Source organism: Mauremys reevesii, linkage group 18 (genome assembly GCF_016161935.1).
Source record: "Mauremys reevesii isolate NIE-2019 linkage group 18, ASM1616193v1, whole genome shotgun sequence".
In the NCBI taxonomy this organism is placed as follows: Eukaryota; Metazoa; Chordata; order Testudines; family Geoemydidae; genus Mauremys; species Mauremys reevesii.
This window is the reverse complement of record NC_052640.1, coordinates 6,633,755-6,661,667: the sequence shown is the minus strand read 5'-3', so window position 1 is coordinate 6,661,667 and position 27,913 is coordinate 6,633,755. Positions and strand designations below refer to the sequence as shown.

At 48.2% G+C, this 27,913-nt stretch overlaps 1 protein-coding gene and 2 long non-coding RNA genes across 3 annotated transcripts; 2 read left to right on the top strand and 1 right to left on the bottom strand.

The window, feature by feature from the left end:
- Positions 1-1,210: 1,210 nt before the first annotated feature.
- On the top strand, positions 1,211-12,407 carry LOC120386473. The gene is made up of 5 exons (XR_005589729.1): positions 1,211-1,375; positions 8,745-8,870; positions 9,766-9,838; positions 11,851-12,026; positions 12,120-12,407. It is a non-coding gene; the product is annotated as an uncharacterized LOC120386473 (long non-coding RNA).
- On the bottom strand, positions 5,497-25,041 carry HPD (4-hydroxyphenylpyruvate dioxygenase). The gene is made up of 14 exons (XM_039505820.1): positions 24,975-25,041; positions 24,670-24,696; positions 22,683-22,745; positions 19,709-19,813; positions 18,809-18,851; positions 17,422-17,504; positions 16,358-16,447; positions 15,076-15,179; positions 13,609-13,686; positions 11,784-11,946; positions 11,165-11,236; positions 9,725-9,847; positions 8,793-8,909; positions 5,497-7,552 (listed from the first exon to the last, which is right to left on the bottom strand). The coding sequence occupies exons 1-14, from the start codon at positions 24,975-24,977 to the stop codon at positions 7,442-7,444; spliced, it is 1,182 nt and encodes a 393-aa protein (XP_039361754.1). The 5' UTR covers positions 24,978-25,041; the 3' UTR covers positions 5,497-7,441.
- LOC120386474 lies at positions 12,526-14,941 on the top strand. Its single transcript, XR_005589730.1, has 3 exons — positions 12,526-12,720; positions 13,622-13,704; positions 14,786-14,941. It is a non-coding gene; the product is annotated as an uncharacterized LOC120386474 (long non-coding RNA).
- Positions 25,042-27,913: the final 2,872 nt, after the last annotated feature.

The following is a 27,913-nucleotide window of genomic DNA, read 5'->3' as shown; positions in this document are numbered from 1 at the left end:
TTTTTGTGAATTGAATACTATGTACCATTGTATTATAGTAACTTTTATAAAGCAAACCATAAATATACTGACTTTTCTTACAGAAAAAACTATGTTGTGCTTATTACTCTATTACAGTGGCATCTAGAGGCCTCTGAGATTGGGGACCCCATTGTGCTAGGCCCCATATGGCCACACAATAAGAGACTGTCCCTACCCCGAAGAGCTACATTTTATTAACATACCCATGTGAATCTCACTGCAGGATCAGGGCCTACAAACACAGAGCCCGATTCTCTCACCCTTTGTCACACGTGTAACCCCGTGACCATTTGCACGGGTAAGGATCACTTACTTGAATAAGATTTCTGGGATTGGGCTCATACTTTGCACAGCTATAGCTCTTCTTATCCCAGGATCCCAAAACACACTAATTTAAACATCCATTGAGAGAGTTTAAGGAACCATGATGATCATCCAGCCTGCATGTCTCTCAACATCCGATACTGCTGCAGGCTGTCTGTATGATCTGTCTGTGGCTCATTATGCTGTAAGGTTGGCAGGGAGCTAAGAGCTTTTAGTTCGGGTATTTTTTTGAATTGTGCTAAATCTGTAATGAACTTGGTCTACGTTTTACAGTAGAGGAAAACAGACACAAAGTGAAGAGTCTTGCCCAAGGTCACTGCCATGGGTGTATGTACCCCATGTTAGCCCAGCAACCGAAGGGTTAATACAAGCCCTGCCAGCCACTGCTGATTGGCAGTCTAGCAAGGGCTGGGAGGGTAAAAGGGCTGGGAAGCAGAAGGGCAGGGCGGCTAAGGGAGCAGTGGGAAGGGAACTCCAGTCAGCAGACTGCTAGAGAGCCACTAGGGACAACACCCAGCAAGGGGCCAGCAAACCCACTGACTGAAGAGCCTGCCGAGGCCCGAGGGAAGGTAGGAAGGAGCTCAGGGTACTGTCCCGGTCAGCAACCCTGACTCTCCTTATCTAGCTTGAGGGCCAGAGCTGGAACCCAAGTGGAGTGGGCAAGCCTGGGATGGACACCAGGGGTAGACTGACAGCTCCGCTGAGCTGAGCGAGCCAGAGCCATGCACCCCCTGCCCCTGTTTGGTCTCAGGGGGCACTGCCTCAGTCACACATCAATCTAGTGGTAGACCTGAAAATGAAACCCTGGAGTCTTTACTCTCAACCCCTTGTTTGGCCGTTACAGTGCTACCGCCTCTATTCATTATTTGCAGTATTGTGGCAGTGCCCAAAATGTGCTAGGGTTCTGTCTGTAGGAAGAGGCCGTCCCTGCCTCAGAGAGCTTACAATTGAAACAGATGAAAAAACAGGCCCAGCGTGGCAGAGAAGGATGCCGTGAACTAGTGTTTGCAGTAGAAAATTTCATCACTAGGTGAGATGCCATTTCTCTTCAAACCTCCCTCCCCACAGTCTTCAGTTGATGAGAATGGGCTGGATTTTCAAAAGCTCCGGTGGGAGAAACTGGCAGTTTAAGTGGCTAAAATGGTTTTCTAAGGTTCCTGGGACTGCACAAGACCTTTTCAGAAGCAGCCTGGTCCTTGGGCCCAAGGGCTGGATTGGACGCATTGATGAACCACCTAAAGGCATGGTTCTAGGGTGGGGTTAACTTGATGGGCTTGTGGATTTTCAAAGTTGTCCGAAGTCGTTGCTCCTCCCACAGTAATGTGCTTCTGAGATAGTTATAGGGAGGAGGCACAACGTGACATCCATCTGCCCATCACCTGTGTTCCCCTCAGTCTCCCTCCTGATCTCCATGTTCTCCTGCACATGCTCCACTCTCCATAACTGCCAACTTGTGTGCAGCTCCCTGGGTGACATTTCTCGGTCACTAATTGCGCCTCATTCCAAGCAATTGGGGTGGGGAGGAAGGTACAAATCTCCCCACACCAGTGGCAGAGGGAGGCAGGACTCATCTCCACACAACCACCTCTTCCTTTCCCACTCTGGATCCAATGCTTGCCCTGCTCCAACTGCTTTGGGGCCCCTCAGAATCCTGCCTCAGTGGGGAAGGGCTGGCCTAGCCTGGCCCAGCCCTCCCCAAGGTACATTTGCAGGGAAAGGAGTGGGCTTTTTCCATTCCTCCCCCACCCCTTCTTGTAGAAAAATGTGTTCTCAGCCTGCTGGCCTCCTCTCCAGCCCCTCCCCCTCCCCGCAGCACACATGCACTCCTGAGAGGGGAAGGGCTGCCCTCTGACTCAGGGGGAATGGGGGGAAACACTTCCCTTCAAGGTAAAGGGGAGGCAGTGGCAGATGCAGGAGAGAGAGAGCCACAGGAAGTTGGACGGGAGAAAGAGATGCAAAAAAGGGGAGGACCCCTCCCCGTGGCTGGGAAGAGAAGCAGTTCCTCCAGGCAATCGATTCATAGAATCCTAGAATATCAGGGTTGGAAGGGACCTCAGGAGATCATCTAGTCCAACCCCCTGCTCAAAGTAGGGCCAGCCCCAACTAAACCATCCCAGCCAGGGCTTTGTCAAGCCTGACCTTAAAAACCTCTAAGGAAGGAGATTCCACCACCTCCCTAGGTAACCCATTCCAGTGCTTCACCACCCTCCTAGTGAAAAAGTGTTTCCTAATATCCAACCTAAACCTCCCCCACTGCAACTTGAGACCATTACTCCTTGTTCTGTCATCTGGTACCACTGAGAACAGTCTAGGTCCATCCTCTTTGGACCCCCCTTTCAGGTGGTTGAAAGCAGCTATCAAATCCCCCCTCATTCTTCTCTTCTGCAGACTAAACAATCCCAGTTCCCTCAGACTCTCCTCATAAGTCATGTGCTCCAGCCCCCTAATAATTTTTGTTCCCCTCCGCTGGACTCTTTCCAATTTTTCCACATCCTCTTTGTAGTGTGGGGCCCAAAACTGGACCCGGTACTCCAGATGAGGCCTCAACAATGCCAAAAGCAGAGAATGATCACATCCCTCGATCTGCTGGCAATGCTCCTACTTATACAGCCCAAAATGCTGTTAGCCTTCATGGAACAAGGACACACTTTTGACTCATATCAAGCTTCTCGTCCACTGTAACCCCTAGGTCCTTTTCTGTAGAACTGCTGCCTAGCCACTTGGTCCCTAGTGCAATGCATGGGATTCTTCTGTCTAAGTGCAGGACTCTGCACTTGTCCTTGTTGAACCTCATCAGCTTTCTTTTGGCCCAATCCTCTAATTTGTCTAGGTCCCTCTGTATCCTATCCCTACCCTCCAGCGTATCTACCACTCCTCCCAGTTTAGTGTCATCTACAAACTTGCTGGGGGTGCAATCCACGCCATCCTCCAGATCATTAATTAAGATATTGAACAAAACCGGCCCCAGGACCGACCCTTGGGGCACTCTGTTTGATACTGGCTGCCATCTAGACATGGAGCCATTGATCACTACCCGTTGAGCCCGACAATCTAGCCAGCTTTCTACCCACTTATAGTCCAGCTTATAGTCCTCTACCCACCAGTCAACTGAGTTCTGGCCGCCCCTCTTCCCCATCTCTAATAACTTGTCCCTCTTCACCCCTCAGGCCACTTGTTTTTCATCTGCCCGTCCACCTCCTTTGGTGGGTCGCCTTCTCTCCCTTTCCCTCCCTGCCTCCTTCCAGGTGTCTCCACCCTTCTGCTCTCAGCTATTTATGCAAACTTTTTTTTTTCTTCAAATTATGCAGTTTGGAGCTAAATGCTGGGAATTTGGGAGCTGCAGGTTCTTGCTGACAATAGTGGCAGGAGTGTGTGCGTACTTGTTCCAGTTCCAACTAACCTCCTCTCTCTTGCCCAGCAGGGGCCTGAGCCTGGAATCCCCTCCAGTGACTTTTCCTGGCCATCTCTCTGGTGCCAGCCCATGGTTTTGGGGGGAGGCAGAGCCAAATATAACACGTTATGTGGGCAGCGGGGACTGACTGGGGGAAACCAGTGACAGGACTGTGGCCATATTGTCTAATGATCCGTTTTATTTCCAGGTCAGGTGCTCGCAGATGGAATTGGTTGGCATTTGTGTTGTAGTAACAATTTAGTCTCCTGTCCCTTGAGTTTCTTCCACTGATGCTATGGCACAAATTCTCTGCTGGCATAGATGGACACAACACCACTGAACTCAATAGAGTTGTGTCAGTTGACGCCAGGGCTGAATTTGGCCCCTGTGATGACGTTGAGCAATGTAAATGTAGACTGTCCCGGTTCTATGACACTGACCATGGTTTAAGCATCTCTGCTGAAAGCAATCTTAGGAAGTGGTGTATAGTATAAACCGTCAGTGATGTTTTCTTCCTCTTCGTCAGAAACTGGTGCCCCTTCCCTCTCGTTAACCAAGTCGGTCACCCATCTCTACCATTTCCTGAGTCCCTTCCCCCTCTCAGGCTAGCTGCCTCTTCCTGTAACCCATCCAGGCTTTACGGATGGGATCTCCAAGCATGGGGGGGGGGGGAGTGTCTCATGACCAGATTTTTTTCCTGCAGAGAAACAACACCCATAGTCATGACTCTTACTCTGTTCTTGGCTCTACCTGGTTTGCTGGGGGCCTGGTATCACAACACACACGGTAACATTTTCATAAGCGATAGGTACTTGGGAGCCGACACCTCATTGAAAGTCAATGGGACGTCAGTTTCTAAGGCACCTGGGCACTTTTGAAAATTTTACCCAGGGTTGGGCTCTCTCCCCTAAGGCAGAGTGAGAACCGACCTCTCTCTCTCTCTCTTTGCTGCTTTTAAGTCTTTGAGACCAGTAGGCGGCAGAGCCAAGTTTATTCTGGGATGTTTTATTTTTTGATGTTTCTTTAGCAAACAGATGGGCTTTGTTCTGCTCTTTTGGCCATGTGTGTATATCGCCATCTGTGCGCTATTACTCTGGTAGATGTCTGCATCAGTGGCAGGCCTCTGTCTCGCATCAGTATTTCTTTGAATGTGTGTGGCAGAGGCTGAGAAGTTGGGGACACTAACTGCAGATCTGGTTACAGGGATCCACTTTTATGAGCATGAAGTTTAATTGCAGCCAGGGGCTGATTGAGAGCCAGGAGAAAAGGCAATTGCTCTCTTTAATTCCAACCCTCACCCTCCCATTCCCTAGCTCGTATCCCCATCAGAACATTGACACTTCAAAAAATATTTCTGCCACAAAGGCTGAGTTCAGTTTTGCACCTAAAGCAGGAATTCAACCCCTTTATAGTATCAGAGGGGTAACCGTGTTAGTCTGGATCTGTAAAAGCAGCAAAGAGTCCTGTGGCACCTTATAGACTAACAGACGTATTGGAGCATGAGCTTTGGTGGGTGAATACCCACTTAATCGGATGCATCCAACGAAGTGGGTATTCACCCACGAAAGCTCATGCTCCAGTACATTTGTTAGTCTATTAGGTGCCACAGAACTCTTAACCCCTTTATAATGTATGGACAATACATTGCATCCTCCCCGAAGTTACCACACATACTCTTTGAGTACAGAACACATTTTCTGAGACTGTACATGTTAATTAGCTTAGGAATTAAAATGAATTAGACAATAACTACATTAAAGTGGAATTAAGGTTGAGAGCATATATTGGCAGTTTAGGTTAAACCACATTACAGGGACGTTGTAATTATCCCAAAACCAAGTGTTAGAAACCCAGGAAATTCACAGGTAAGATTACATTTAAAAGAAATCCAAACATCTTAAGGTATGACATGCAGTTAGGGCACCAAAACTGAACTCTACCCTGTTTGCGTTTCTCATATAGTTAAAATTCACTGAAATCTTGTACGTACACAACATGCAAATCGTTCACTCGGGTTAATGGTTGTTTCTCCCTGTTATTCTTCATAACTGAAATTCCTCCTTCAGCAGAAACCTGAACACTACGCTATAGTGCTGATTAAGGCATTTTAGTATTTAGCAGCCCAGATTGGATTAAACTGATTGTAAAGACATTTGATTATTTTTAAATCCCGCCCCCTGTGTCAGTAGAGGGTAGAGTTACGGTTGTTGGAATGCCCTAATTACACTGCCAGACCAGATCACATTTGGATTCCTTTTAAGTTTAAATTTAACTGCATTGGTAGCAAGTGATTCCCCCCCTTCGGGGACCATAGCCGCCTGGCCCCGCCCCTTATGCCCAAGGCCCTGCCCCTTTTACCCACAGAACTCCCGAGGTCCCACAGCGTTGCTGTAGGAGCCCTGGCTGAACTGCTCCAAGCCCTGGCTTTCCCGCCCCAGCTGCTTCAAACCGCTGGCTGACCCAACACGCCGGCCTGGCCTGAACCGACCCAACGTGACCCAATGTGCCAGCCCGGCCCGAACCAATGCACTAGCCCGGAGTGAAGCAAGCCGACGCGCTGGCCCAAACCAACCTGACACGCCAGTATGACCCAAATCGACGTGCTGGCCCAGCCCGACCTGACGCGTCAGCCAGACCTGAACCAACCTGACACGCCAGCCTGAACTGAACCAACACGCCGACCCGACGCACCGGCCCTGCCTGAACTGACCCGACGTGCCAGTCCAACCAGAACTGATGTGCCGGCCCAGCCTGACCCAACGTACCGGCCCGTCCCAATGCGCCGGCCCGAACTGACCTGATGCACCGGCCCGACCTGCACCAACCAACGTGCCAGCCCGAACTCACCCGACGTGGCAGCCTGACCCGACCCGACCCAACGCGCCAGCCCAAACTGACCTCACACGCCAGCCAGCCCGACCCCAAGCGCTGGCCTGACCTGATGCGCCAGTCTAAACCGAACCGACCCGACATGGCGGCCTGACCCAAACCAACCCAACATGCCAGCCCGAACCGACCCGACGTGCCAGCCCGACCTGAACCAACCCGACGTGCCAGCCCGAACCGACCCGACACGCCAGCCCGACCTGACCCAACGCGCCAGCCCTATGCGACGTGCCAGCCCAAACTGACCCAACATGCCAGCCCGACCAGAACTGACCCAACGCTCTGGCCCACCCCAACCCGACGCACCTGCCCGAACCGACCGGACACGCCAGCCCAGACCAAACCGACCTGATGCGCCAGCCTCACCTGAACCGATCCGACGCGCCAGCCCGACCTGACCCAACATGCCACCCTGACCCAACCCACCAACCTGGCCCAAACCTACCTGACCCGCTGGCCCGACCCAGCCCAAACCGACTTGACGGCCCAGCCCGAACCAGCCGGGCCCAAACAGACCTTCCACACCGGCCCAACCCCTGGGCCAGTCTGAGCTGAGCCCCCACCAGCATCGGGGGTGAGGGGGAGAGAGAGGCGGGGCATCAGGGCAGAGTGTGGGTGGGGCCATGGCCTGGGTGAGGGGCGGCTTAGCCACCTCTGGCCTATTATACCTGCCGCCCATGCTTAACTGTGCATTTCCTTGGTTTATATGCTTAGTGTCGGGCTAATTACCCAAATTATTGGGGATTTTTAAAAAAATTGTATAGGCACTTTCATATATGAAAGTAATTGTGCCTGCTGCCTATCTCTTGCTGAGAGGCTCTAGATGAAATTAGTTTCTCCATTTGCAGTCAGTATGGTAAGGTTTCCTCTTGCATCTTGGTCATCTTCTATAGCTTGAAACAAAGACTTGAAATTTCCAGCACCAAATCCCTACATATGGGAAGAAAAGAACATTAACCGGCACATGGACATGGCAAGTGAATTTGTTATATCAAGCGTCTCAGGAGTAAACCAAGGAGTAAACTTACATACAGTGGGACTTCCTTCCCTAAGGACACAGAATATTAGTGTGTGTCCTGGTGGACTAGGAATGGGACTTGAAGCCACGAACTTCTGCCATTGACAACTGCAGGGGTCATAGGCAAGTCATCTTCCTGTGCCTCAGTTTCTCTCATCTATAGATTGAGGATGCTACTGCTTACCTATTGCAGCTCCCAGGAATCTTGTGAGGATTAATTAATTGAAGTTTGATAGTGGAACGTGCTACGCAAGCTGCTAATCATTATTTATAGTGTCAGAGCCATACCAAAGGCTCCATCAAGAATACAACTTTGTGACATACATATTAAAATGCCTCCCCTTTCCTTCCCACCTCAGAATGATAATAAAATTAAGCACATAATTCTGGAGTGACAAGGGAATAGAGCAGGCAAACTCAGGAGAGTCTCTTAGTTCGGTCTGGATCTGGTTTTATCTTTCTATTTCTGGTGTATCCACCCAGCGTGCATAGGCACCAAATAGCGCAATAAAGAGAATTCTCCACTGAGGCCCAGAAACAGGCCATTTTCTCCATTGGGAGGAAGTCTCCCCAGTCTGCTGTCTTACTCGGTGCTCTGAAGGAGTGAGACACTGATCATTGGCTGAAGGAAGGAGGTTAGTGGGTAAGTACCCTTTGGAATTTCATACCATTACAATCATGGTCTGGAACTGCCAAACATCAGCTTTTCATTGACAGCATGGTTAACAATTGAGATAGCTTGAGCAGGCCAAGATCCCTTTAGGATGTGATTCAAGAGCAACTTGGATTTCTAATGTTTCTTTTGTAAAAACGGCTTAGCAGCGGCTTAAAAAGCACGGCAGCTCACAGGTCCCATGAGAAATCCCACCATGCTGCTTGCAGCTGCCATTTTGGGTTGGTTGGTCAAAGGAACCAAGTCTCTACAGCAGCTTTTTCATTTTTCAAAACTTTAACTTTAAGAATCTCAGAGCAAAATCCCTGTGTGGTCGCAGGGACATGAAACAGAGCCAAAATGGGACCAGAATCTCATTGCTCCTGCCTACCAGTGCTTTTTGGCATAGCTCCATTTTTTTAAATTATAATGAAAAATCTTAACATTTTCAGTTAAATGAGCCAGGAAAGAACCTCTCAAGCCCCAAACACTCAACAAACCTGGTGGTTGTGGCGTTGTATGACTTCCAGAAAGACAGTGGGTCTATCCTGAACGGGTTTAGTGAAGATCTGAAGCAGGTATCCTTTCTCATCAAAGTCAACTAAGATTTTCAGTTCCTTGGAAAGAAAAACAATAAAACCGATTGTTTGGAGAATTGTTGAGAAGCTGGAAGCTGGTGCTAAATAACCCCCTAAAGCCACTTGAATCTTTCAACTATATCGTGAAAATTTTTTTGATGTCTGGTCTGCATCAGAGCTGGTTGAGTTGGAATATCTGGAATTCTGTGGCATTAGGATCTTTAGAAATTATGATTTAAACACAATCATGTTCTGGTCAAATGCCAATCTGTGGAGTTATGTTGTGGTTATCTAAAATTCCGTCTTCAGTTTCAGGTGGATGCATTACTCTCTACTTCCTTCCTAAATGATTGTCATGTCACTGGGTTGTTAAAATAACTGTCACAGTCTGTCCCCAGGAGTGGCTGGATTCTAGTGGTGAGTACGGAAAACAAAAATTTGTTTTCATGAAAAATTTAGAGGTTTTAAGCTTGTTTTTTGGGGAGAAGGTGCGTTTGAGACACTCCATATCCTAGAATAGCCAATATCTAGTGATTAGGGTATTCACATGGGATTGGGGAGACCGAGGCTCAATTCCCTGTTCCAAATGGGAAGGGTCTGTCTCTCCCTCCACCCATCCTGGACCTGAGAAATTCCTGACAAATTTATCAATGAAACCGATTAATTTTCGTGAACAGTTTCAGTTTTGGCACATCAGCATGTTCCAACAATTGATAAAGTCCCACCCAGCTCGAGCGGTGAGGGAGGAGATCGCATTCTGCAGAGCTCTTTGGGATCCTCCAGATTGGAAAGTGTTATTGAAATGCCAGAGCTTGCATTGTTTTGTCTGCATATGCCTTGAGAACCAGACTGACCTCCAGTTTGTCGATGTTTTCCTTAACCTTGATTTTGGCAGATTTCAGCTTCTCTCGCAGTTGCTGGTAGTAAGTGGCTGGAACCCTGATAAACTCCATGCCCCGTTGTTTCAGGTTGGTGACCTGTAACACAAGAGTGAGATCTGTTCAAGTGGTTCTTTCGCTCACCCCCTTTCCACACCCTACTGGCTAAAGCATGGCCAGTCGCTGCTGGGTCAGGGCTTAGGTTGTGGAAATGCCAGTAGCTGGTGTGAGGAGCTCAGCAGCAGGTCAAGTGGAGCCCATGCAGCATAGAGAGCCAGATGGCAGCTCCCGATGCAAACCAGTCCATGTGCAACCCTCCTAGGCTAGCACTCATTCAAGCCATAAACAACCAGTGCCTATCTGGCTGCCTGCGTGGCTGTTGTAACAGAACCTACACCTCAATTGTGGTGGGGTTTTTGTGATGTTGACACTGAGCTGAGACCCACCAAACTTCTTACATATAGAGCCACTGAAGAAATGGGTGTGTCTCTTGTACTGGTTGGAGTAGGAGAATGCACAAAAATCATGCAAAATAATTGGACAGAGGAGGTGGGTGAGGTCGTATCTTTTATTGGACCAACTTCCATTGGACCAACTTCCATTGGTGAAAGAGACAAGCTTCCGAGCTTACCCAGAGCTCTTCATCAGGTCTGGGAAAGGTCCTCAGAGTGTCACAGCTAAACGGAACGTGGAACGGATTGTTAAGCATAAGGAGTTAGCACATGTTGCAAGAGACAATTCAGTGTGCAGTGGATGGTTGACATCTCTGCAGCCATATGACAAAGGAGAGTTAGTGGGTTGTTCTGTGAGCCACCATTGCTGAAGCAATTAAGCAAACCCCTTGGAAACAGCTCTAAAAACGTTCACTGTCACAGGTTAGCTCTGTGTAAGTGAACTGGCCGGTTTTGCTCACTACGCAGTAGCTCAGAGAAAATTAAGGGCTCTGCTACATACAGCCAGGGGCGGCTCTAGGCACCAGCAAAACAAGCTGGTGCCTAGGGCGGCAACATCTAGGGGGCGTCCCCTGCGGCAGCGGGCTGGGCCGGCGGTCCTGCCGCAGTCATGCCTGCGGGAGGTCCACCGGAGCCCCGCGGAGGGGGCACTCCTCCCGCGGCTCGGCTGGACCTCCCGCAGGCATGACTGCCGCAGCTCAAGCGGAGCCACCGGACCCGCGAGCCGCCCGCAGCTGCGGGAGGTCCAGCCGAACCACGCGGGACCAGCGGTCCCTCTGCAGTCATGCCCGCGGGAGGTCCGCTGCTCCCGCGGCTCCGGGGTGCCTCCCACGCATGACTGCTTGGGGCGGCCAAAAAGCTAGAGCCGCCCCTGCATACAGCGACTTAAAAAGTTTGCGCAACATACTGGATTTCTTTTCCTTTTTATTTTTACTCATTAGCAGCATTAAATTGCCAGACTTACAGCAGTAATAATGTCGGGGGTGTTCAGAGCAATGTGCTGGACTCCAGCTCCTCCATAGTATTCAACATATTCCTATCAAGAAACAAACACACACTATTAGTGCAGGAATTTTTTTGGCTCTGCTTCAACTGTTGTGCATTTTCTAAGTAGCTTTTATGCTTAAAAAGAAAAGAAGCAAAAGCAGTCGCAGCTCAAACCAAGGTCTTGCCTCCAGCCCAGCCACAAAATGGGAAATTAAACTCCCGGGTGTTTTACTAGTGAAATAAGAGGGCCAGCCTATGAGTATTCGGACAGCAAACTCAGTGAGTGCAAGCAGCTGCCCTGTTTGTCTGCCAGTTCCGCGCTCTTTTACAACAGCTCTGTTGATAAGAAAAGGCTCTTTTCCCAAAGTCACTTTTCGGACCATAACTGCAGTGTCACCCAGGTATAACTTCAGTGGGACATCGCCATCTAGTGTAATAAGCGGGCACTGACTCAGGAGCCCTCTTGAATCCTGAAATTAGGTCCTGGCCCTGAGCAGCTTGTATCTGTTGTTTCTGTGGGAAGCGCCGTGCACGACCACAGCCCTACGGGGAAATAACCATCTTGATGTCAACACCCAAGTTTCATGAGTATTTACCTGAATCTGGGATTTTTTCTTGCCCATTGCTGGCTCGTTTATGGGCATTTTTATGGTCTCTTCATAGTTGGCGACCACAATGGAACGCAGGGCACTGAACTGTGTGTGCAGTTGTTTATCATCCACAGACCAGAACCGATGAAACAAAAGGTTCTTCTGGTACCTGACCGGGAACAGAAAAGGCTGATTTCATTCCCCCTTAAACCAACTCATAGCTTCTGAGAACTGTGGACTTCAGCGCTGGTGAGTTTCTGTCACTAGATTAGTAAAGTAAAGAAGATAGTTTCACCCTCATTTGCCAGGGTTAACCCATGAAACTCCCTTCTGCTTTAACAGGGCATGAGCCGTTGAATGCCTGCAGATTCACAGGACAACACATCCTTTCCACCACGTCATCTCACCTCTTGAAATTAATGGGCAGTGCATCATCTTCTGGCTGAGCTGAATTGGACCCACTCAAAATAACTTTCATTTACACTCACTCTGCCTTTCACTGCTGTAACTGTGCTAACTTCAGGCTTCCTGCATGACTTCAGGCAACTCCCTTAGTGTTTGTCTACACAGTGCAGCAGAGCATGCCAGAGGGGTGTGATTTGTAAAGCGCACTAAAGTGTTGCACTCTACTGATCCCCTAGAGATTCTGCTGGTGTGCCTAGTTCAGGCATTAACATAGGACTACGTTAACACGAACTAGGTTCCTTTTAGGCCACACCAGCTGGGTCTACAGAGGGCAGTTCGAGCACTTTACAAATCACACCTCTCTAGCGCGCTTTGCCAGTGCTGTGTAGATCAGGCCTTTAAGGTCTTCCTGTGCTTCCGTTTCCCATCTGTACAGTGGAGACACTAGCACTGCCCTGCCTCACACAGGCGTTGTGAAGATAAATACATTAAAGATTGTGAAGCACTCTGAGATCTACGCACACTATATAAACGAGAGGTATTATGTAGACTTCAGATTTTGTACCATTTAAACTGACGTGGTGATGACAGTTTTTCCATAATGTGCAGCACTGTCAGCCAGTGGGCATGTAATGTAGTGCAGTATATCCAGAGCCATGTTTTTAACTCCTCCCATCCCAGATGTTATTGCTACCACCACCCTTGTAATAATTAAATACTGCTTAGTCTGAGTTAAACAAGCTAATGTTTCAAAACATAGTTGACTTGAGCTATACGCATGTAAAGTGTATTTTTCTCCTTGTTTGTGTATTAGGGATCCTGTAGTCGCTATCGTTGACAGGGGTTGCATACATACAGTGGCTGCAGTATCAAGCCTTAGATATATGATCCAATCATCCTAAAATCAACCAGACCCAAAGCAGGCAGCTGCTATACTAGTTCTGACCAAGGATCAAATTCTGCCATGGCCATCACTGGGTGAGGTCAAGGAAGCTGCCAAATGCCTCTTCTGCTGCCCAAATCCTGCCTGCCCAAGTAGGGTCCCATGAGGCAGGAATGGAGGAGCAGCAGCAGATGTTCACGGGTGTTCCTCTGAAAGAGATCCATGTAGGCTCCAGACCAGTGCATGTGCAGACATGTGGGCAGGCTGGTCGTGACCCTAGCCAGTGGATAACACTCCCCTAAATCCCACAGCACACTGGCTAGCCCTTGCCCTCTGGGGCGCTGTGTTGGAATACAACCCTGCTCCCAGGGAAGCCAGAGTATACTTTCCTAAGCTAACTGAACACTGTGCAAAGTGTCCTGTCAGCAAGACAGCAGTGTTAATAAAATAAATAGAATGTTAAACATTGACATAAATTACTGAACACTGTTGTTAACAGAGAGAATTGCTTGAGCGGCTTTTTCTAACTGCTACAGTTCTCACCATTCTGCCACAGGGACCATCTGAAGATCCGGCTGGTTCCCCACCACGTGGTCAATGAAACTCAGCTTGCCACTTGGTCTGGGAAAGAAACACCAGGTCAGTTTTCATTCAAAAAGCAGCTGGCATTGATGCATGTAGTGACACAGCTCTTAAAATATAACCAGTGCCATCAAAACAGTGAGAAGGAACCAGGGTCCCATGGAGGGATGCTCATCTGCTCCTAACACACAACTCCCACTCCATGCCAAAGAGATAAAACACAACTAAAACTCTCTGCCAATAATCCCTTGGGGACATTCCCTCCAGGCCCCATACTTGGGTACCAGCACAACTGCTCGCCGAGTAATGTACTGTCCTGTGTATGCGTCACTGCTGGTTGGTTGCTCACATGTGTGATCATGTCACCCCCTAGTGGCTGAGCTTTGGGGGAAGGGTCCAGCAGCCAAATGGGGTTCTGAATTTTGCATCTGTTCCCTGTCTCTCAAATGAGTCAAACCAAACCCCTGACTCTAGACACCCTGCACATTTGGTTGGGGTTGTGATCCAGAGCCAGATGGGAATTGTGTGGGTCAGGCCTGTCATGCACACCTTGTACAGGGTAGGTTGCAGGGCTACTGCCAGCAGGTCAGGCTCCTGTACCAGACTTAGCCTGGCTACAGAGCCGCCTTTTCCGGGCCGTACACCAGAGCTGTGTCATTCAGAAGATCCTTTAATGCTGTGGTTCTCAACCAGGGGTCCGAGGCCCCTGGGAGGCCACAAGCAGGACCAGGGTTAGACTCACTGGGGCCCAGGGCAGAAACCCTAAGCCCTGCCACACAGGGCTGAAGCCCGAGGCCCTGAGCCCCGCTGCCTGGGGCTGAAGCAGAAGCCTGAGCAACGTTGCTTTTTATGGGCCCCTGTGTCATGGGGCCCTGGGCAATTGCCCTGCTTGCTACCCCAATGCCAGCCCTGGCTTTTATAGTGTTGCTGTGACACAGGTGGGCCATGGGGTTTTTATAGCGGGGGGGGGGGAGGCTCAGAAAGAAAAAGGTTGAGACCCCTGCTTCAATGTACTGCCAGGAATGGCTGGTGTTGGCTTATATTAAGGTGTTATCGTGGCGCCATCTAGTGTCTGAACGGGTATTCCAGGCCAAGGCCCATCTTACGTTTTGACCAAGTTTCGCTTTTGAGTTTTCAGGTGCATCTGAGCCTGAAACTGCAAGCATAACCGGGAGGTGATGGACCCCAAACAGAGGCAAAACAGAAGACGTTTGCAAGAGACCATGCAAAGCACAATGCCTGAGTTCAGCACAGGTCTAACTAGAGCTCACATCTATTGCATACAGACAGCCCAGCCTCTGAACATTTCACTGGACCATACAGCAGCTAAACAACTATGATCTGAGGACCTGACCCTTACTCAGCAAAGCCAGTGGGAGTTTTGTATGAGTAAGAACTGCTAGATCAGGCCCTGTACAATCTACTTACAGCTTTGGTAACAGTGGGTCTTTGAAGAGAGGCGGCTCAAAGCCAGGTAAGAAGAGACCTTTGTAGTTAAGATTTTCTATTAACGTGTGCGTCGTGTCGCCATACTGAGGGGGGAGAAAATGGGTAACATTACAAATATTGTTCCTTGCCAAGGATTCTGATAATCCAATAACTGTTCAATAAGCACCTGGACCTGCGCCTACTTCAAAAATGTAACTTTCACCTTGCTGTGGGTTCTGAAGTGGTTCAAAGAGCTTCTCCCAACTCCCCACTGCCAGGAGCTCCTAGTGAGAGAGGCCAGTCAGATGCTGTTTCTGACCAGGATGGGAAATGCAAGGGCTGGAAATCCGACAAGGCAGACAATCAGATTTGCAGACCCAAGAAGTTCAGAAGAGCTTCCAAGCTACTGGATTCTTATCAAACCCAACCTGAATTTGGAACCCTTTCAGGTTCACCAAGCCTGACTACTGGCTCACCGTAGGGCGATGCGAGGGGCTGAAGCCTCTGTTGCCCAAGGGCTTACCAGCACCTGTTGCTTTCAGGGGCAGGGGTCCAATTTTGACTCCCCTACATGTGATAGGGAACGTGGTACTGGGTCTGAGCAGTAAATAGCCCAGGGATTTTAGAGTGCTAGAAAAGCCTATGCTAACTCCAGGTGCTGGCTGCAGAGACTGCAGATGTTTGCTAAATATTCACTGTGCAGGTTCCAAAGAAGTCATTGCGTATTTTGAAATTTCCCATGTGTCACTAGGTTCCAGTAGTGGATGTGTTCCAGAGCGGAGATATGGGCAACTATAGGGGCCTCCATTGACCTGTAGCTGGGGAACTTGGTTTAGCCTGCACTTTGCCTCAAGTTAGTCATACATTCAGAAGAGTGAGAGAGCCGGATCCTCTGCTGAAAAAGGGCAGGCAAAGGCGGATTTATGCCACCTTCAGGATTCTGGCCTGCTCCAGGGGCTGGCATAGCCCCACCATAAACTAGAGCAGCCCCAGGGCTGCTCTAACTTACATCAGCTACCTATAGGCACCAATGGGCTGCTGTAAAGCCCACAATAGTTGAAGCACACCAGCCACTCAGTCTGAGCCACCATAGAGGAGCAGCACTGGAGCCTGGAATTGGGGCCCGAAAGCTCAGCTTTGCAGCATTTGATGGAAAGTGCTCATGCAGCCGATCAATTTCCCTTTCCACTTGTGAGTGTGATTAGTGATCTTGCAGCCCCGACTCCTGCAGCCCACAACGTTACAGTCGATGGAACAGAGGCAACTCTTTCCTCAGGCTTACCGTCTGGATGACTGCAAATTTCACTTTTCCATATTTGTCTTCCTCTACCCAGGGCTCTTTCACTATCACTGCTCCACGCTCTTTAGCTTTCTGTGAAAGAGAACAGAAGAATGTAAGAACTGCCATGCTAGAGCAGACCTATCAAGCCTGGTCATCTGTCTCCAGTACTGGCCAATGCTGGATGTTTCAGGAGAAGACATACAGCATCTAATTCTATGCTATTGATGGGGACAACGCACGAACCGGAAAGACCCTGGATTGACTATCCAATCCCATGGAGTGGTTGCAAGGCTGGGAGTTAGAAAAAAACCCCATCCTTTATAGTAAATGACGTGAATTTCATATGGAGCAATTAAGACACAGCACACATGGAACCTTCCAACGCTGTCTCCATGGAGTCACTTTTCAGAGCAGAACCGCACTTGGAGGCAAGTTCACGTCCCAGTAGATGGAAACTACGGTACATCATGTTCTGTGGTTCCCCAGTGTCAACATTTGGTTCAGTGCAGTCGCTGCGCTGTTGCACATGGGCCAGAGAGCCTCTCACACTTTATAAGTGGTTAAACTGACACTGTGTTCTACATGGCGCACTTAACCCTGCAAGCCCTGGAGATGTTAAACTGACTTGGCCTGGCCACTTCAGTACTTGGTCCTGCCTCCGCAGAGGGGGAGTAGATGACTTCCTGAGGTCCCTTCCAGCCCTACCTTTTTACAGGGCCGCCCAGAGGATTCAGGGGGCCTGGGGCAGGGCCGGGTCTTTGGCGGCGGGTCCCTCTCGGAGGGAAGGACCCGCCACCAAATTGCCGCCAAAGAATGAAGCGGTGGCAGTAGAGCAGCCTAAGTGCTGCCGATTGCAGCTTTTTTTGTTTGTTTGTTTTGCTCTTTTTCACCGCCGCTTGCAGTGCTTGTACTCACTGGGCAGCGCCTGCCATCATAGTGCTGCCAAAAACCCGGAGCAGCTCGCGGGGCCCCTGTGGGGCCCGAGGTCTGGGGCAAATTGCCTCACTTCCCCCCCACCCCCGGGCAGCCCTGCCTTTTTATGGTGCTTTGATTACATCATTTACCTGCACAATGAAGTCGCAATCCTCGACTTCAAATGCAATGTCTTTTACGCCATCTCCATGCTTCACCAAGTGCTTTCCCATTTCTGTGCAAAAAGAAAGACAGTGTGTGTGTGTGTGTGTGTGTGTGTGTGTGTGTGTGTGTGTGTGTGTGTGTGAGAGAGAGAGAGAGAGACCCGAGGGACTTCTTGTTCGCAGTGCCTGACAGACCAGGCATGGAGCTCAGTGCAGCTGGACGGCTTGTCGCTGGCTCGCTGCTCTGCCTTGCATCAACGGCTCCTTCCTCCTGATTAGATGCAGCAACGTGAGAAACAGTTTTCAAAGTTTCCCATTGATTTGGTAGGTGTGAGAATTGCCCGTGTAGGCAAAGGGAGGGAACGGGTACTGGCTTGGCATGGGTTAGTCTTGAGCAGGTTCAGCCACAGTCACAATGACTCCGGGCCCAGGGCCGAGCTTCCCACCTTTGCAGCACCCGCTATCCCTGACTCACTTGAGAGGGAAGCAGCAATTTCAGGTTACAGAGGTTCTCAGAGGTTCAGGATGGGGACGCCTGGCTGGGCAGCAGCAGGAGCACACACTTTTGCCTCAGTGGCCAAATCAGTTTATTGTAGCAATCAGTCCCCTGGCCTTCCTTCTCACTGCCCCCACCCGAGCCTCTGGTCTGCTTTGTTACTGACAGTCACGTGTAAACCCTTTGGGGCAGAGACCTTGGCCTCTTAGGTGGACCAGGGGCACAGTGCTGTCCACAAGAGGATCATCTTGGATTTCAGGGAGGATCAGAGCCGATCCGAAGACTAAAGAAGTGGTAACCCAGTAAAAGTATCAGCTGGATTTGTGAAATGACAAAATTCTGTCCCCATTCACAGCCATGGTGCCATTTGTAAGATACAACATGACCTTGAATGGTCACTTAAAGGCCTGCTCAGAGCTAGCTCACCCTATCTATCAGGTAAAGATCACCCTGTATCCTTCCTAAACCAGGGTAGGCAAAAACTGCCCACTCACAGGAGCCTCCCCCGGTAAGCCAGGGCCGAGAAGAGACTGCTTCGGAAGGGCAGGGTTTCCAGCCACACAAGTTAGGACCTCCTCCCTTTCCCCAAGAGCCTGAGTCTGCTCCGAAGGTAGCTGCTGCTGGAGGCTGGGTTCCTTAGGGTCTAGTGAACAGGGATTTGTAGACAGTGGGCAGGAGAAAATCGCTCCTGCCCCCTGTTTACTTTCCACACACAGCTCCTGCAGGACAGGATCATAAATGGCCCCCTGATAGCAAAATAGGAAAGATGGGGGAGGGCTAGTCGCTGTAGCCTTCAGTAGTGTTCCCTGTGCAGATTACGCTCCAGGAGGTTCAGCTGCCTGCAGTCCTTTGTCATCCCTGAGGATCATTTTCATTTACCTTCGTTTTCAGGGTTGAGAGCAGATGAGAGGACAAATATGATCTGAAAATTAAGCAGAATATTATACGTTATTTACTGTCAGATAAGGTCAGTGGGAGATCTGTGCAGAGGAGGGTTTGCAGGATTGGACCCTAATAGGTCAATTAAAGCCATGTCTGTGTTTTATTTGTAGAAATGCTAGTGAATGCTTTTATGCAATATTCATCCAGCTCTAGTTTAAAAAAGCCCAGGATGTTTTGCATTGCTCTGTTACTGACCAGTCCTGACTCAAGCAAAACTCCCATTGAAATCACTAGTTTTGTCTGAGGACAGGCAAGGAAAGGATGCAGGACTGGCCTCAGAGAAACTGAAGATTAGAAAGTCCCTTTTTGTTCTCCTTTATTTTGGGCCAAGGATCAGAACATTGTAAAAATGTCAGTTCCTGGACCTGAAACGGAGCCTTTTGCCTCAGTTCCAGCTGAGGACGCAGATGTAATAGGTGCATTGCCTCACAGGACATCACCATGCTAATGGGCTACTCCAAATGGCTTCAAGGACTCTGATGCAGTTTATTTTAATGCCACAAAATGTGACAAGCTGGAATTCAGATGTGACCCATCTACCTTTGCCCAGACAAAAAGACCAAGCATCTCATGAAAATGAACCTGGGTGTTCACCTCCTCAGCTGGCCATGTGACATCACTGGGGCACCTGGGTTACATCATGTGCCCAAACTAATAGGGAGTCTATGTGAAAGCCAGGATTGGAGTTCCTGGTTCCTAGTCTGGTGCTGAGACCACTAGACCTCACCTCTTCTCTCCCCTGATTTAACTGACTGAAAACAACACTTTATTGTCCCTGATACACTACCAGAGTAGTGACATTATTCTCTAGCTAGTGCCTTAAAGCGTTCTTCTTACCTTATCCTGCTGTATTACATGAGACACCACTTCTCTGCTGCCAGTTTCCAGGCCCTTATAGGCCAGTTCTTCAAATCCCATTTTGTTACAATAAAACGAGGCAGCCTTTGAAATACATGAAAACATGTTTGAGTTAAAGGAAAGGCTGATTTTCCGTTCACACTCATTTCCATACTAGCACTCCCCAAAGCACAGACAGCTTTTTAACATCACCTCCTGGCCCCAGTGTCTAGCAAACAGCTAGTGTACAGTATGATCCAGCTGTTGAATGATTTGACCTAAAAAAAAAATCAAACTTCCCTCTCCATATGGACCTCTACTAGTGCACAAGCAAATCCTTGTTTGTGCAGCTGAAGCGGATAACTGCACTGTGAGCAGACCACAGTGGTTTTCAGCCGGTGGCCTGTGGACCCCCAGGGGGGGCTGCAGACTATGTCTAAGATTTCCAAAGGGGTCCGCACATCCATTCGAAAATGTTTAGGGGTCCGCCAATGAACCCAGCTCTTTCACAGGGTCAAAACAAATGTTTCTATCCTGTGCAAAGCTCCACCATGCTAGACACAGCCCCATTCACCGTGTTGCTTTTCAGGGCCTGACTTAGGCTGTCAGAGCATCAGGCTGCCCCCCAGCTAGAGAATGTGATGGCACGTCACAGGCTACAGTGGCTGACAGGTGACTTGGCACCATGAACATTTATGTGACTAAAAGCTTGATCCTACAAACCCTTATGGGGCAGTGGGTGGTGCTGAGGTCAGAGAACCAGTTCAGCTGGGCACACACCACGTGCAGCAGACGAGATGGCAGCCGCCGTGGGCTGTGTCATGCTCAGCACAGCTAGTCTGGGCCAGCAGCCACGAGCAAGGATGAGGAGGAGGGGGCAAGGGGCGGATGGGGCAGAGTTGTGGGTGTGACTGGGGTAGCAGAGCACAGCCTGAGTGCGCAGCAGCTGTTTCTGTTCAGAATTGTTGCTTCTCCTGCAGGGTGGGAGTATGGCCAGTGCTGAGTCCCAGGGAGGCAAGAGCCTCCAGCTAACTCACAAGAGGTTGAGCAACTGTCCAGACGGTGCTGAGTAACACTGGATAGCCTTGGGGCTGGCTCCTTCTGCACCCCCCAGTCACCTGCACAACCCTCAGTCACTCACAAACAAGCACTTGCACACAGAGACTGGTAAGGGGCTGATGTCCCACACTGCCAAGTGGCCCTTTGTATGTGTACATTATGAATTAGAGGTCCCGTTGAAAATGTAGCCCTTAGCATGTACCAGAAGACAAGGGCACTACCTGGTCCCTGGTGAACAAGGGATTCAATCCAGCTCAGTGTCCCACTTCCCTTGCACAAGAGTGACTGTCTGAGAGACAGAATCTTGGGCTCCATAGGCAGCAATCACAGGTCTCAGTTGGGTTTGGGATTCTTTGTCTGCTTATGTTAACTTGTTCTTTTTTCTTGCTATAAACCAGTGGGTCCGGGGCCCCCGCAGGGGACAGTGAGCAGGTTTCAAGGGGTCCGCCCAGCAGGGCCGGCATTAGACTCCTTGAGGCCCAGCGCAGAAAGCCAAAGCCCATCTACATAGGTCTGAAGCCCAGGGCCCTGAGCCCTGCCACCTGGGGATGAAGCCGGAGCCTGAGCAATGTACTGTCACACGGCCCCGTGTGGAGTGGGGCCCTGGGCACCTGCCCTGCTTGCTGCCTTGTAACACCTGCCCTGGCTTTTATATGCAGAAAACCAGTTATTGTGGTACAGGTGGGCCATAGAGTTTTTATAGCATTGGGGGGAGGGGGATCAGAAATGAAAAGGTTGAAAACCTCTGCTATAAACAATCTCCCCTGAGGGAAGGACCCTGCTGACAGTGACTGTGGTTTTCTGCTGAGTCTTTCCAACAGTTTGTAGTGATTCATTGCCTTTTTTAATACTTTCCTGCACCTGCTACATGAGCTTGCTCACTTTGCTGGAAGAGAAAAGACTCAACCCCACACTGCAAACCTTGCTGTAACTGACATGAAAAGGAGTCTGGCAGCAAAAGGGCAGGCCAGAATGTGTTCTTACAAAGTCTAACAGCAAAGAAAAGGTTCCGTGACATTTTAAAAGGGGAATCGCTTATTCTGAAAGGAATGTTTTCCCTTTTAGTTGCAACCCAAACATTGCAACATCAGGCTAATGTAGGAGAATTAGAGAGAGAAAGGGATTAGTAGCTGAGTATAAATGTGAGTGAAATTGACTACCCTTTTCCAAGCTGAATGTAAGTGAAAAAGTGAATACAATGAATGATGAAATGTAAGTGAACTTTTTAAATATTCTTTCCATTGCCCTGAGCTGTCACTGAGAAAAAGAATCAGGTTTTTTTAAATAGAGGGATTTTAACTTGCCAGTGTCCTTTTAACATGGAATGATATATCTGCCGGTCCAATCAGCTGACTGATATCTCTCTGCAAACAAGACTGATCCCTACTACCTCCATCTAAATGACTCACGAAGGCCTGGAGATGGGGACATGGTCAGGGAAGCAGCAGGAACTTTATTTTATTTTTTTTCATATTAAACATGTGCCACTGCAAATCTCTTCTGGGATTTCATATTGTCATTTATTTTGGATTTTCTGAATGGCCACTAACTTAGGAAGACAAATGTTTACATGCATGTCCACACAGATACACTCATCGGTGCCCTGTCTGCAGTGTAAACAGCACTGTTGCATGATAATGGTCCAAAGACCATCCTTGAAGAACATTCCATTGAGCAAAAGTGCTGAAACACCTCCATCTGCGCAAGATCACCAGAGCCAGCCACGGATGGAATTTTAATTGAATGCAGATCCCTAGGACCATCCAGATATCACATGGCAGACCCTCCCCTCCTGATAGCCAATAGCAAAGGCAGATTACAGTATGCCCCTGTTCTTCAAACAGTGATAGTGCACAAGAATGATCCAACCCTGAGACCTCGCAAGCACAGGCACACATGAATTTTATCTACATACCTGCTTAGCATTTCCAACCCAGAATGTGAGAGAGTGGAAGTGCAGAAATTTGCCTCCTTCGGGCTAAATGGAATAAAGAAGAGTTAATATTAATCTGCTGGGTTTTGGGTCTCACTTTAATGCCATCTTCATGCAACACTTTCAAGCTGAATCTGTCTCTATTTTAACAAGAAGCAATGAGTACACCTAAGCCATCCTTAGATTGGTTTAGATCGGGGGTTCTCAAACTTCATTGCACCGTGCCCCACCATCCCAGGCTGGGGGGGGGGAAAGGGGGCAAAGCACAAGGGCTTTAGCCCCAGGTGGGGGGGCCTATAACCTGAGCCCCACCATGCAGGGTAATGACCTCGGGTTCAGCTTTGGCCCCAGGCGGTGGGGCTCGGGTTCAGCCCCGGGCCCCAACAAGTCTAACGCCAGCCCTGGTGACCCCATTAAAACGGGGTCAGGGCCCACTTTGGGGTCCCGACCCACAGTTTGAGAACCACTGAGTTAGAGAAACATGGTGTGGTTGCACCTTTATCATTTGAAATAATAAAACCAGGGAAAGCACAAACCTGAGACTAGGATTTTATAAAATATATACGCGGGATAGCTGAAATTCACCAGTTTTGCAGGGTTGAAAATAATTTGAGGCACTGCCACTTCACCGGTTTTCTGAGGAGTCCCTACAGAGCTCTGATGGTCACAGGGCGCTGACCCCCAGAACGCTGGACTTTGAACAGGCCGGGGGAGGGTGGGTGATATACATTTCAAGCAAAACAATTAATTTTTCTTCTAAACATTCAACAGTAATTTGTCTAAAAACAAAGTCACCAAAAGCTTATTTATAATGTCTGGGTGCCAGTCATCAGAGTAAATGTGGCCTGGCTAAAAGCATGCTCTAGAGGAAAGATACCAGTGTGGATGAGGGAGGTGCTGCTAAAATATTCACAAGCCAGGAAGGAGCAAAGCTGGGAAAAAATTCCATAAATAATTTCCCTCATGATTCTGGAAAATAATATTTTGGGGTTCCCTGTGGAGTGAAGAACACACAGCAGTCAATCCATTCAGTCATTGCTTTGTCTGTCACTGCTGGACACAAAGGATCTGATTCTTGTAAATCAGGAGTGCTTTCACTTAAGTAAATTAAGTCACATGTAAAATCAGTTCAAATGAGAACAGAATCAAGCCAATGGGTCAAATTCTGCTCTCAGTTACAGTAATGGGGATGGTTGCAGAGAATAATGGAAAATAGAATTGGTGCCACTGTTCAAACAACCTGCACAATTGTTTGGCTCCAATATGAGTTTGTTAACCTCGTTACGTTAAAGATTAATTCTCACCAAGGAAAGCTCTTACCCAACTTCAAATGTGGGTCCAAATTACACTTTGGGAGTTTAACAAATTTATTTGGAGTATTTCAAAACATTATTTGGTCAAACATGACTTTAATAAACTGCTTTTCTTCTTTACCTATGATTTGACATCTACTATCTTCTGTATTGTCATTTTTCATCACCGTTAATTATTTGTGTATGTACTTTGCATAAAAGTTACATGAAGTAAATCCGTGTTATATGGTATAGTAGTTAGCAACTAAACATAATTTTGCTGTATGTATCAGTATTTTTAAAAAATGCTTTACATTTGAGAAAAGTTGTGAAAATATATTTAGAATCATTAGTGAGAAGTAATAAAATAAATCATGCTTATGTTTAGACTTGGAAGAGTTAGAGTTTCCTTGGTAAATGTCACTAATCTTACATTTCTCCTTCCTCTCTCCCCAAAAAAGTGAAGAAAAAGGATTTGCGTCATTAATTGCAGTTTACAGAGAAGGAAAACTATAAATATAAGCAGTGTTTCAACACTATAAAACTGGACCCCCTTTTTGCTTTTGATCCTACCTGGCAATCAATTAATAAGATATTAATATTATCAGTATTGCAGTAACAGTCCCAGTCTTTTGCTGGAGGGAATATAAACCCATTCCATGCAATTGTATTCTTACCTTTTCTCCTTTGTCTGTGTAAGTTGTCTAAGGAAAGAGAATTAAACAATAAAAGAGACATATTCACATTTCAAAAATGTACACTAATCCCCAGAAAACTGTAATCCATCAGGTCAGTTTTTAGAAAACAAGTTTTCTGAACTACTTTAAACATATAAATTAATAAGACCAGCTTTTCAAAGCATAAACAGTACTGTGAGTAATTACACAGAAAGTAATCTATACAAGCACAGTGGGAGATTTACTCTTTTACCCCCATAATGTGTTGGCAGCAAATTAAAAAAAACAAAAATTCTCAACCTCACCATTTTTGTAACCTGATTGACTGTGATAGCACCAAGAGAAAGTCAGACTATTTCAATGCATTTAGTATAGCAACGGGAGGAGAGAAAGCCCCTCCCTGACTCCACCTTCTCTAGATTGTAAACTAAATGATTTACTTGGTTTGAATTGTTTTAGTTGATTTGAATCATTCTGCCCATAGGGTAAGACATGATAAAATGAGCTGTGGAAGGGATAATATCTGGAGTTCATATACGCGGCAGCATATCTGTGAGTCAGATTATTTAAGGAAAGCCTAAAAGAAGGAGCCAGATTCTCATAGACCCCTAGAGTAACTCCATACTCTGATTAACACCAGATTTCACTGAGCTTAGTCTGTGGACCACACATCAGGTACCGTCTCCTTGAAGCAGGGCTCTGGCAGTACCAGAATCTACAGATGTTTGCTGCAGAGAGATTTTTAAAACAGGAACATTATTTGAGAGTGGCCATGGATTGGTCAAGGAATTGGCAGTGGGAAAGGGTGCTTTTCGGCTCTAGATTGCTGCTTCAAATCTAGAATAGAATAGCAGTGATCAAAATCTATTACTTGATGGCTGTGCAGTGTACACCTATGGTTTCCACCATTATGTCTGATTGACACCAATTAGAGGAAAATCAGGCCCCTCATGGAACTGGGAAACCCTGTTATAATATGGTTTCTTCTTCCCTGTGTGGACAGAAACAAACATGTTATCATGTCGTCAGATGCCACCGGTGTGGTGCTCTGCTCTATCCAATGTTGATAACAGTCAGCTGTGTGCATGTTCCCTCTGTGTGCTGCCCCGGCTCTGTGCAGATCGCTGGCACAGCAGACCCTGAGAGAACCCCCAAAGACCACAGACTCAGATAAGGTATGAAGGCACCCGGCTAGGTTTATTGCCAAACCAAACACAGTCTCTAGCTCCCCGGATCAGATGTCTACAATTCTGCTAGTACATACATGCTCCCTGACAATGGACACAGCTCAGTCAGTGGCAGGACACTCCACTGCCTCCTAGGCTGGACAAAGATATCCACTCAGGGATGCATTCTTATACACAGGTACAAACAAGTTACACATCACTCCTGACATATTGAGGTGCAACTCTATGTAGCAAGGTACAACCCCTCTACACAGTAAGGTGCTCACAGATTAACTGCTTTATGCTAGCAAACTCTTGACCATTTACTTTAGTTCAGGCCTTAGGCCTCATACTGGGCCTCTGATACAAGGGTTTATGTTTCAGGGCCTCATCTTACTACAACCAAGATGTGACGGGTTGCAGGCAGTCAACTTGGGCCCCAGCAAACATGGGTCTGAGTTTATTTGTTCTGCTGAGTTCTTCCACCAGTTCACACTGTTGTCTCCTCAGGGACCAGATTGTCCAAGCCCAACAAGAAGAGCTATCCCACAGCTGTGCCTGTGAGAGCACTGGAGCTGGTGTCAGGCATGCCCCAAGAAAACATTTTCTTCATTGCCCACCCTCCCTCAAACCACACGCAGCAGCAGGGGCGGCTCTAGGTATTTTGCCGCCCCAAGTACAGCAGGGAGGCTGCCTTTGGTGGCTTGCCTGCGGGAGGTCCCCGGTCCCGTGGATTCGGCGGCACGCCTGTGGGAGATCCATCGAAGCCGCGGGACCAGCGGACCCTCTGCAGACATGCCATCAAAGGCAACCTGCCTGCCAGGCACGCGCTTGGCGTGCTGGTGCCTGGAGCCGCCCCTGCTCACCAGCACCCTGGCTGGAGAGGGAGGAGAGGCCTATTAGACTATGGTTTAGCCTAGCTGTCTGCCAGAGTTCAAGCACACTTCTTTAGCATGTTTTTTTCTGTCCAGACAAGCGAGAAAAAATTGTCATCTCTGATTGTAATTATTATATTTGGCTGAAATCCCATTTTCCTTTTCAGTTCAAAGTCAAATCAATTCAAGCATTCTCTCCTCTGCCCAACAAGGAAGTATTTGAAGCTCCATTCATCCTTGTTATGAGATTTCTTGCAAATAAAAAACCTTGACAAAACAAAAACACATGCTCCCAAGAGCCTCCATCATGCCAGAATCTAGAAAGTGGAAATCTACAGAGCAGCCAGGGTCTAAAAGTTTGACAACATGTTGCATAATGGCATTTGGTCACTTTTTCAGCTATTGCAGGAGCTGATGTTGGGAACATACAAAAGGGAAGAGTGTTTCTCTCATGAAACTGGTTAAAAACATGTTTGTCGAAAAGATAAGAATCCCTGCACATCCTCCCCCCCTCCAGCCCTCCACATGGTATTGATTTAAGCCAGCACTGCAGAACTCTTCAGTTCAAAAGCTATCTGCAAACATTCACAGGCAACAAAACTAGGAAAAGCTGATCAGGAAACACTTTAAAACATGTAAATAGCTTCAATGAAACTGTGTGTATGTGTGATCTTGAGAAGGCATTTGCCTCTCCAGTTTGTACCACATGATGATGAACTACAGTAGCACATATACACGGCCTGCTGCCCTGAAGTCTGTTTCCATTATAAAATTTCTCTTGCAAGGGGGATAGAGCATTCAGCCGTACAATTCAAAGCTGAAACTCTGCAGCATTTTTCCAGATGATTTTTCTCTCCAAATGTTCACACAACTGGCATGGAAGGTGCTATAATGGTATAACAAGAGGCAATGACAGGGTGACTACAGCTCTTTTAAAGCACTTGCAAATGACTCCAAAGTTCTTCAGTTTAGAAACCCTCACAAGGGAGAGGCTTGATGTGATGGGGTAGGATGGCCTAGTTTGTCGTCGTCCCCCCCCGTCGGTGCATTTCAGCAGATACTTTCTGTCTGGGCATGGCACCCTCTCTGCATAGCTGTATCTTCTCCGGGCCCAGCAGCTCTGTGCCCTATGGGAGAGGCATCATTCGTGGGGCCTGACCCCCTGCACAGCGGGAGATGCATCACCCCTGGAGTCTAGGGTGA